Here is a 10,043-nt window from a genome sequence, read left to right as displayed (position 1 = left end):
GCTTTTCAGGTGACAGGCCCCTTCCACTCACAGCAGATACCCCAGCCCCGACCCTCAGAGCCCAGAGGAGAGACCACCATCCCTCCCAAGCAGACAGTGAAACAACAGACGGACTTGCACTATTTATTTATGACAAACATTCCACATGTGTGAGCCTCGCCAGTCAGAAGTTCCTAGAAAAGGAAGAAAGATATGAAAATCTGGCTTCTGAAGAAGCCCCCCCCCCAGCCCTCTGTCCACACGCCGACCCTCTTACTTTGAGACAATGCCGTCGGCCTTGGCCAGCCGGAGAATGGAGTCGTCTGACTCTCCCTGGCAAGAAAAGCACCCTGAGACCACTGCCCAGAGGTCCAGCCACACCCCGGCCCAGCCGGACCACAGGAGGCACAGCAGCAGTGGGCAGACACTTGGCAGTGCAGGAGAGGCCCTGGGGATCTGAGGTCAAGGCCCATCTGTGTCTCTTATCAGGATGGCCCTTTCTTGGGACCCCCAAGCACCCCTCTTCCACCCCCCTCCCTCCCCCCGGGAAGGGGCTGGCAGCAGCACAGTCCAGTCCAACAGGCTCTGGCCCGTTCTGTCAACACATCTGCTCAGACCTGAGGACACGCAGGGAGAGACCATTTCCCTGCTCAAAAGGCCAGTGAAAGAGACCAGGGGACACTCACCATCCTGCGAATGGCACCACAGATGGCGTAGGTTTTAAACTGGCCGTTGAACCTGCCTGTCACCTTGTCAACCTGTAAGTCAGGAAGGGGGGTCACGAAGAGGCGCACCCGAACGCCTTTAGCTCCAAGCCCGGGGTTCAGAAGTCAACACGCAGACCAGTCCGGCAGACCTTGCGCCCTCCCCGGCGCAGAGATCCTCCCGACTCACCTCGGCCACGTTCATCTGGATGGACGCGTGGTCCTTGGCGCCGATGATGCGGTTGCTGGCGGAGCTGCGGGGGGCGGGAGGGCAGTGAGCGGGGAGGGGCTCGCTGGGAGCGGTTGGGGGGATTACGGGGCGGTGGGGAGCGCTCACCATTTTCGAGGCACGTATAGGTCCACGAACTCGCCCGCGTCGTTCTGCATGTTGAAGGCACGCCTGCGGGACCCCAAGCGGTGCCGTAAGGAAAGGGCCGCGCGCCCCTTCCCACCCACCCGATCCCCGCGCCATGCCCTTTTCCAGGCCCGACTCCGGTAGCCGCGCGGTCCCCCGGGCCAGGCCCCGACCCCCCCCGCCGTGCCCCCGGCCCGACTCGAACCCCGATCCCCGCGCGGTCCCCCTGCCCAGGCCCCGAGCCCAGCCGCGCGGCCCACCTTGTGTCACCACGATGAGCGCGAGCGCAGAAAGGAAGGGCCGGTTCCCCCGGCAGCACTACTGGCGGACGGGGGCGGGGCCTCGCGAGTACTTCCGGTTCTCCCGCGCTGCCTCGAGTCTGCGCGGAGAGCGGTGCGGGCCGGGCCGACGCACTTCCGCTTCCGGTGGGCGGGAGCCACCGGGCGTCTGCGCTGCGGTCTCGGCCCCCCTGCGGCTCCTGGCCGTCTCGGCTGCGCCCCCAGGCTGGTTGGCGTGCGGGGCTGGCGGCCGGCGCGGGAGTGCTGGGACGGACCGCGCTCGTCTGAACGTGAGAGGTGTAGACCGTGCCGGGGACTCACCCCGGGAAACTAGCCAGGCAACGCGGAGATGGACGCAGGAGGGGCGTCGTGGGTTATAAGAGCAAAGGGTGCGGCGAGCCCCTGCGGTCCTGAGGGAGGCCGGGAGCAGCGGCGGGGCTGCGGCGGGGGACACCCTGGATTAGAAGCCAACCCCTCGGGAAACCAGGACCAAGCTGCGAAGGCGCTTGGCCAAGCCCAGTGGCAGAGCCCCCACAGCCCTTGCCCTGCACCATCGGGCCCCTCCCCAGGACTCTCCCCCACCGCATCACCCCCGCTACACCTCCATGGAGCAGTACTGACGGAGAGGCCCATTCCTGCGGCCAGGAATTTGTTAGTGAAGAAAACGGGAAACTCCTAGAGTGCAGAATTAGTGTCCCAGAGCCCCCTGCCCACATTCCTGGGAGTGTGTGCGCGGCAGCCTGTCCCTTTGGGACTTCATCTCCGATGAAACGGAAGGCCCCTCCCGGATGGACCCCAGGCCACACACGTCTTGTCTCCCGCTGCTGCCACCCTCCCATCCTCCAAGTCTGGTCTCCCCCATCACTTCCGCACCTGAGTCTCGGCTCGCCCAGGTGGGGGCTCTCCCAGGGCGGGCTCTGCTCACCGAGTGGGACTGCACATAGTAGGTGTACGAAGCCAGTGAACGTGCACACGATCCCTATCAGCCTGGCCCCACAGGGCCTTGTCTGAATCATGGCCAACTTCCGTGGAGCTCTGGGCCTGGCGGGGACTGAGGCCACAAGTTCCTTCATACCTGTGTTTGGGTGGGCAGCGTGTCTGCTGTTGCTTCCATGGGACTCCAGCGGCTGGGTATCAGGCGTGAGGTCACCAAGGCCAGCACCTTGTAGAAGGGTCACTCAGTGTCTGTGCCAGCCCCGAGAGAGAGAAAGAGAGAGAGAGGTGTGCTTTGTCCAGGCCCCCCAGCACATGCACAGGTATTACATGTTTATGTTTGTGGCAGGGGTCTGCACAGCTGGCCTACCTGTCCAGCTAGGCCTGGTCTTCAAGAGATTCTGTAGGAGTTACTGCTGTGGCACAGTGGGTTAGGAGTCGACTGCAGTGGCTCAGGTCACCCCCAGCCTATTGCAGTGGGTTAAAGGAGCCGGCCTTGCCGCAGCCGTGGCATAGATTTCAATCCCTAGCCCAGGAACTTCCACATGCTGCAGCATGCAGCCATACCATTTTCTAAAAATAAATTTTAAAAAAGATTTATCTCTAACTGGAAGGTAAGAGACAGAGTAGCAGGAGAGTGGCAGAGAGGGGCCTGCCAGAGTCTTAGCCCCGAAATAAACCCTCGTGTATACAGTCAAGTGATTTCTGATGAGAGTGCCAGGACCATTTAAGAGAGAAAGGGGAGTTCCTGTCGTGGCACAGCGGAAATGGATCCGACTAGGAACCGTGAGGTGGCCGGTTCTATCCCTGGCCTCGCTCAGTGGGTTAAGGATCCAGCATTGCCGTGAGCTGTGGTGTAGGTTGCAGATGAGGCTGGCATCCTGTGTGGCTGTGGCTCAGGGCAACAGCTGCAGCTCCAAGTAGACCCCTAGCCTGGGAACCTCCATGTGTTGAGGGTGTGGCCCTGAAAAGACAAAAAGCCAAAAAAAAAAAAGAGGGTGGTGTTCGCAGCAAGTGTGCTGGAAAGACTGGCTACCACGTGCAAAAGGATGAAGCAGGCCCCTTCCTTTGTGCCACGTGCAAAAATCAACACAAAATGAATCAAGGACACAAATGTAAAAATGAAACTCTTAGAGGAAAATTTAGGGCACAGCCTTTGCCTTGGCGATGCTTTCTTGCACATGAGATGAAAGACACAATCAGCAACAACAAAAAAGACAAAGTTTGAAAAATGTGTGCATCAAAGACACCATCAATAGAGTGAAGAGGCAAAGTCCCCACTGGCACAGCAGGATTGACGGCATCTTGGGAGCGCTGGGGCGCAGGTTCCATCCCCAGCCTGCCACAGCAGGTTAGGCTTGGGCAGCAGCTGCAGCTCAGAACTGATCCCTGGCCTGGGACTGCATGTGCCGCAGGACAGCCCAAAAAAAGGCAACCCAAAGAATGGGAGAAGGTACTTACATCTGATAAGGGGTTAATGTTCAGAGTATAGAGGGAACGAAAACCGAAGAACAAAAACCTGAATCAAAAATGGGCAAAGGACCCCAAGAGACATTTCACCAGAGAAGATGTGCCAGCAGCCCACTTGCACGGGAAAGATGCTCAACATCCAGAGTGTTGGGGCGCTGCAAACGCAAGCTGCAGGACGCTGCTCACGCCCTTCAGGAAGGCCTCCATGCGTTTTAGAAAGAGTAGGTGTGGGCGAGGATGTGGAGATACTGGAACCCTTGTTGGTTGGAATGTAGCCAGAACAGCCGCTGTGGGAAACAGCATGGATCCTCGAAAAATTCAGCATAGAACCACCACTGGAGTTCCAGTCATGGTTCGAAGGAAACAACCCAACCAGCATCCATGAGGATGCAGGTTCGGTCCCTGGCCTCGCTCAGTGGGTGAAGGATCCGGCGTTGCCGTGAGCTATGGTATAGTTCGCAGACAGGGCTCGGACCCCACATTGCTGGGGCTCTGGTGTAGGCCGGCAGCTGCAGCTCCAATTTGACCCCTAGCCTGGGAACCTTCACGTGCCGTGAGTGTGGCCCTAAAAAGAGAAAAAGAAAAGTAAATAAATATAAAGGTAGAACTTCCATATGATCCCGCAGTCCCGCTTCTGGACCATTTTCCCAGAAGAAGTGAAAGCAGTGTCATGAAGAGATCCTGGCACACCTGTGATGACAGCCTTACAATCACCAAGACGTGGGAGCAACCCAGGCGTCTCTGGGTGGGTGAGCAGATGAGCCAGACGCGTGCTCTGGGCACAGCAGGCAGCTGCGGGAGGAAGGAGGCTGGAACACCTGCATGGGGTGAAGCTTGAGGACGTTGTGAGTGAAACGGGCCGTGTAATTCCACCACGAGGAGGGACCTAAAGCAGCCCGGTTCAGGTAGAGAGTAGGACGGGGGCTGCGGGGGGCAGGGGCTGGGAGGGAGTTCGTGTTTCATGGCATGGAGCTCCGTCTTCACAAGACGAGACGTTTCTAGAGATGGTGGTGGCAGTGGCTGCACAGCAGCATGCGTGTATTTAATACCCGTGAGCCACACGCCTGAAAGTGGTCAAAGGCGAAAGTTTTAGATATATTTTATCACATAAAAAAAAAAATTGGGGGAGCAGTTTCTCGGGGCTACCTGAGGTGCTGTTGCCTGGACTTAAGTCCTAATTTCACCCCAAATAAAACTTAACTCTCAAAAAAAAGGAAAAAAATTTCTGGCCAAGCCGCCAGTGTGCCAGAGTTCCCAGGCCAGGGATCAGCCCGTGCCGCAACAGTGGCAATGCCAGGTCCTTAACCTGCTAGGCCACCAGGAAACTCAAAAAACCATTTTGATGACACACCACTCACGCACACATAGTCCCTGGTTCCCTGGGACAGGGTGCCAGAGTCCAGGTCTTCAAAAGGAAGCTCTGTGACCCCTCCCTCCAGACCGTGGCATCTGGATGAGCCCCTCTCTGAGAAGCCCTGCTGTCCAAAGTCCCAGGCCCGCCAACAGGAGGGAGGGGCCCCTGAAGTGGGGCAGCTGCGCGGGTGGAGCCGAGCCGGACGTCCCGGGCCCATGTGCTCTCCCCGGCAGCCACTGCGGGGCGTCCAGAGCTGCTCCCGTGCTGCTCCTGGCCCCGCACAGCCCTGCCCGGGGTCCTGCAGGCTGCCTCCCTCAGGCCCGGCCCACATGCACCCAAGGGGTGCATTGTTGCCCGAGCTTCCTGTGGGGTCTCCAGGTGGGGACAGGGCCGAAGCTGGGGGGCTGAGCGAGCCTGGCACTCCGAGGCACCCTTGCTGATCCTGGCCAGCCGCCAGGGCCCGGGGCAGCCGCGGTTCCGCAGGGTGGTCCCATGAGGACCCGCGAGGGCCCCTGTGTTCACGGGACACGGCTGTTCCTGCCCCCGGGGCCTGGACCGCGTGACTCCCAGCATCGCGCCAGGGCTGCAGGCTGGGTTTGCACGCCCTGTGCCTCTTAGCCGTGTGACACGCTGCGTCACTGCCCCCTCCCGGCTGGTAAAGCGGGGAGGTGGTAATAGCGCACGGGGCTCAGAACCCACGTGGAATTTGGGAGGCCCTCGGCGTGCCAGCACTCACCGCCACCACCGTCATCCCATCACTGTCACCACCACATGTGCTCAGTATGAGGTCGTGACACAGGTCACACAGCTGCAGAAGACTCTGGAAGCTGAGGACCAGTCTCTCCCTGGTCCTTGTTCAGGCTGCCCAGGCGGGGGCTGGAGGCCGGGGGCCCAGGTGCGGGTGGAGGCTGCAGGCCCACCTTGCAGGCAGGTGCCTGGGGCCCCTGGATGTGTGGTGACAACAGCCACCCGGGAACCTCCCCCCACCCCCAGCAGCCGTTTCTGGCTGAGCCAGGCCAGGTCAGCCCCAACCCCATTGTGTGTGGACGGGACCAGCCCTGAAACCAGGAAACCCTCCTTCCTGGCCTGAGTGCAGGCCCAGGGTGAGCTGCAGGTCAGGGCCAAGGGACAGGCTTGTCCCCGTGCAGAGCTGGCCCGGAGCTCTGGCCACGGGACCCTCCTGGCTGCCCTCTGCTCTTGGGAGAAGGCCCAGCCTCGGAGGGGCCCCAGGGGCATGGAGCACGCAGGCCTCAGTGAGCCACCGGCACGGCCTGGTGCCACCACCTCCCTCGGGATTCCAGACGGTCCTCCAGTCTCAGGGGGACACGGGCAGTCACCAGCCCTCCAGTCTCAGCGAGGCTCCAGGGAGGTCACAGCAGGTGCGGCACATGTGGGTCCCCACCGGCGGGCAGCCGGAGGCAGCCCGAGCGTGGCAGCCGGAGGCAGCTCTGTTCCGTCTTACTTTGTTTCACTTTGTCTGGTTATTTTTCTGCATTCAATTTTTTCTTGTGATCTAACCTACACGTGGCAAGGAACACAAACCCTAAGCATCGCATGTTCACCCAGGCAGCCGGGGTGTAGTGCTGACCACGCCGCCTTGGGTCAGGGTCAGGGCCGGGGACTGGGTGGGCCCGTGCCCCTCCCCACCTGCCCCCCGGGAGGCTCTCGCAGGCCCCATGCCCAGATGCAGGTGAAGGCACTCTGGAGGCGGGGCTGGGGGCCGAGCCGGGCCCCTGGATGCCAGCTGACGCCCGGGAGAGGACGATGAGGTCACATAGCCAGGCACGGCCCGTCTTCTGGCCCCACCCCTCCCTCGGGGCCTGGCTGTGAGGACAGAGCCAAGGGACAGGAAAGGAGGCCCTTCCGTCCCAGGCACACAGCGTCCCAGGCGCGCAGCTGGCTCATCCCCGTGGCCACCCAGTGGGCTCACCAGGCTGGCCAGTGGCCAGGATGTCCCAGTCAAACTGGGTGGAGTTTCAGGTTCAAAGGAAGGAGGCTGCCAGGCCCACCTTTCCCCCGGGACTGGGCCCGCCAGGGGCAGACGCCACGGTTGGTGTCCAAGCTGACCTCGGACCCCAGCCCTATCCTTCTCTCTTTCTGAGTCTCAGGTTCCCCATCAGAAGGCTGAAGCTGGGAGTTCCCTTGTGGCACAGAGGGCTAGGGATCCAGCATCACTGCTGTGACGCAGGTTTGATCCCTGGCCAAGGAATGGCCAAATGCCTCGAGGGCCAAAACCCAAAGAGGGGTGAAGCTGTTCTCCCTCCTTCCGCGGGTGGAGGCGAGGGTTCAACCGGACAGGGCACCCTGGGCCTGTGCACCTGGAGGGGACGACCAGTCACCCGCCTGCCCCTTTGTCACCGGTGTCTCCAGGGGAACGGTCCAGTGGTCGGTCTGTCTGTCTGGGAGGTAAACTCGGACCAGCCCTTCCTACCTCGGGACACGTGGGGGTTAGCCCAGCCGCCCCGCGCAGGACCGCGCATCCAGGGGCAGCTGCCCGCGGCCAAGGTCAGGGAGCCACGCGTTCCCACCCCGTGTCCTTCGCAGCCTCGCTCCTCTTGCCTGTGAACCGAGCCTTGGTCGGGCCCCCACGGTGGCCCCAGGGCAACCCCGTGAGGAAGGGCAGTTGTGAGTCCACTTCACAGAGCAGGAAACCGAGGCCCCGGGGGAGGAAGTGGCTCCCCCAGAGCCAGGGAGCCAGGGTCTGCGGCAGGCAGGGCTGAGGTGCAGTGTGCTGGAGGAGAGGTCGCCCCCAAAGCCCCAGGCGGAGCCCTAGAAAGGCCAGGACGGGAGTTCAGGCAGCGATGCAGTCAGAAGCCGGGCGGGTTGGGAGGTCCCACCCCTCTCTTCTGTCTGTGCCGTGGGGACGCCCAGCTGGGGGCCAGGGGTGGATCAGAGAGGAAGGTCCCCAGGCCCACGGGCAGCACAGGCCGCTCTCAGGCTTGCCCGGCCCCTGAGCACCAGCCAGCAGGGGCGTTGGCAGCTGCAGGAACGTGCCCGCAGGCGGAGGTTTGTGTGGCCTGGAAAGCGGGGGAGGAAGGTGCCGGGATCCACATTCCTGCCCCAGGTGAGCTGGTCTGGCCCGGGCTTGTCCTGCTCAGCCCGGCCGGCCGGCTCCTCGGAGCCCTGGGCAGCTTCCCCCTCCCTGCCCAGCTCTGCAGCTGTGCTGGGACCCTGAAACCCCAGGATGTGCCATCGCCCCCGCCTGCTGTGACCCCACGCGGTGGCTGTCCTGGGGCCCTGTCCCCAGGGGAGCTCGTGGCTGGGGAAGAAGACAAAGCAGGTCGTCTCGGGAAGGCCCGGGGCGGGAGTCTTCTCCCAGACCCCCCCACGACACACGACAGGCAGTGCTGGCTGTCGCAGCAGGGGTGGACAGGCACCACTGGCCACTAGTGGATGGAGGCTGGGATGCCGCCCTGTCCCGCAGCGCCCAGGACGGCCCTGCAGGGAGACTTCAAAGGGCAGTGTTCCCTGAAGAGGCTGGGGGGGGTCAGGGAAGGCCTCTCCGGGGAGGGGATGTGGCCTGCAGGGACCAGCCCTTTCACACTGGTCACCGCAGTGCCCCTGCAGCCTGAGAGACAGACCAGGCGCCCTCTCTGTGTGGGGGCAGGGAGGGCAGCAGGATCCGCTGCCAGGCCTGGAGGGTTCCAGAAGGCGGAGGCCCCCTCACACCCTCCTCCCGGCTCCTGGCTTCGGCGTGTTCCTCCCCTGGGTGGGCGGGGCTGGGGTCTCCGGGAATTCCTGGTGGCGGTTCCGGGAGGCCCTGAGGGCAGCCTGAGCCAGCCTCCCGCCGACCCAGACAACCTCCTGGTGGGCCCTGTCCTGCTCGGCTCCGGGGCTGGTGCCACAGGGCCTTGCCGAGGGCACCCAGGGTCAGCCCTCAATAGCCAGGCGGTGGGCACTTGTCCAGCCAGGACAAGCCTTCGTGGCGGGGAGTGAGCACCTGGGAGATCAGGTCAGAGCCCCGAGCCCTGAGCAGCGGCCCATCGCCGTGCCTCGGAGTCGCAGTGCTGGGGACAGGCGGAGGCCACAGGGCCGCTCTGACCCTCCATCTCCCCTCTGACAGGTGGGCTTCTGTGAGCGTCCAAGCAGGAGCCGGGGCCCCGGAAACAGCCACTCCCTAAGACCACTGGGCGCTGGGGCGTTGGGGCCAAAGTCGAGGCAGGAGGCACGGTCAGCCCCATTGCTCCCGGGCCAGGGAGGTAGCACTTCTGACCTGAGGCCACACGGCAAGTCCCCAGGGGACCGGGAGCACGGGGGCCACAAAGACCCGGCCCCCAGGGAGGGGCTCCGCTGCCCGCCTCCACCCTCACCACTGCTCCTGGGAGGGCCGGGCTCAGACCCCCAGGTCCCCTGGGAGAGGGAGGCCAGGCTCCCGCGAGCCCCCAGCCCGGGGTCTGGCAGGAGCCTCCCCATCTTGTGTTTACATTCCTCTAGGAAATCTTTCCCCAGAGCAGCCTCGGGACAAAAGTTTTGTAAATGTTGAAACTTGAGGCAAACGGAGGCCTGGAGCTGAGCCCACCCCCACCCCCACCCCCACCTCTGTGGCAGAGGGACTGGGGAGGGGCGCGGGGGCGGGGGGCAGCGGCCCAGCCGGGCGCCACCTCCATGCCCCTGCCTGTCTTCTGAACTCGCAAGCCCTCCTTTTATGACACTGGGGCGACGAGAGGTGTCATTGGCATTGGAAGCCCGGGGGGCCCTGGGGGAGCCCCTGTCAGGTCACCTGTCGAGGGGACGGGGGAGGCCTGGTCCTAGGGTGACGTTCCCCATCAGGCCTCCGAGGCACGAGCCTGCGTGTGACTGGGGGCCCCGTGGGCGCTCAGCGAGGACGGGGTGGGAGGCCCACGGGGGTCCGCGTTCCAGGCTGGGTCAGTTCCCTGTCGAGGGTTGCGTGTCCTCACCACGGCCCTAAACACAGGCCCGCCCTACACGTGTGCATGCACGTGTGGATATGTGTATGTGCATGCGTGTGT

At 63.1% G+C, this 10,043-nt stretch overlaps 1 protein-coding gene across 1 annotated transcript; it reads right to left on the bottom strand.

Moving 5' to 3' along the window:
* RPS21 (ribosomal protein S21) lies at window positions 109-1,326 on the bottom strand. The gene is made up of 6 exons (NM_001097480.2): window positions 1,299-1,326; window positions 1,021-1,083; window positions 874-937; window positions 666-737; window positions 257-312; window positions 109-173 (listed from the first exon to the last, which is right to left on the bottom strand). Exons 2-6 carry the CDS (start codon window positions 1,068-1,070, stop codon window positions 164-166), a joined length of 252 nt encoding a protein of 83 aa, NP_001090949.1. The 5' UTR covers window positions 1,071-1,083; window positions 1,299-1,326; the 3' UTR covers window positions 109-163.

Source organism: Sus scrofa, chromosome 17 (genome assembly GCF_000003025.6).
Source record: "Sus scrofa isolate TJ Tabasco breed Duroc chromosome 17, Sscrofa11.1, whole genome shotgun sequence".
In the NCBI taxonomy this organism is placed as follows: Eukaryota; Metazoa; Chordata; class Mammalia; order Artiodactyla; family Suidae; genus Sus; species Sus scrofa.
This window is presented reverse-complemented; position numbering and strand designations above follow the sequence as displayed.

What these genes read in the sequence shown, in the direction of transcription:
- RPS21 (NM_001097480.2), bottom strand. Translation starts at nt 1,070, where the DNA reads ATGCAGAACGACGCGGGCGAGTTCGTGGACCTATACGTGCCTCGAAAA. An exon ending in TCCAGATGAACGTGGCCGAG is followed by an intron (nt 738 to 873) that starts GTGAGTCGGGAG and finishes CCTGACTTACAG; the next exon opens with GTTGACAAGGTGACAGGCAG. An exon ending in GTGGTGCCATTCGCAGGATG is followed by an intron (nt 313 to 665) that starts GTGAGTGTCCCC and finishes TTTTCTTGCCAG; the next exon opens with GGAGAGTCAGACGACTCCAT.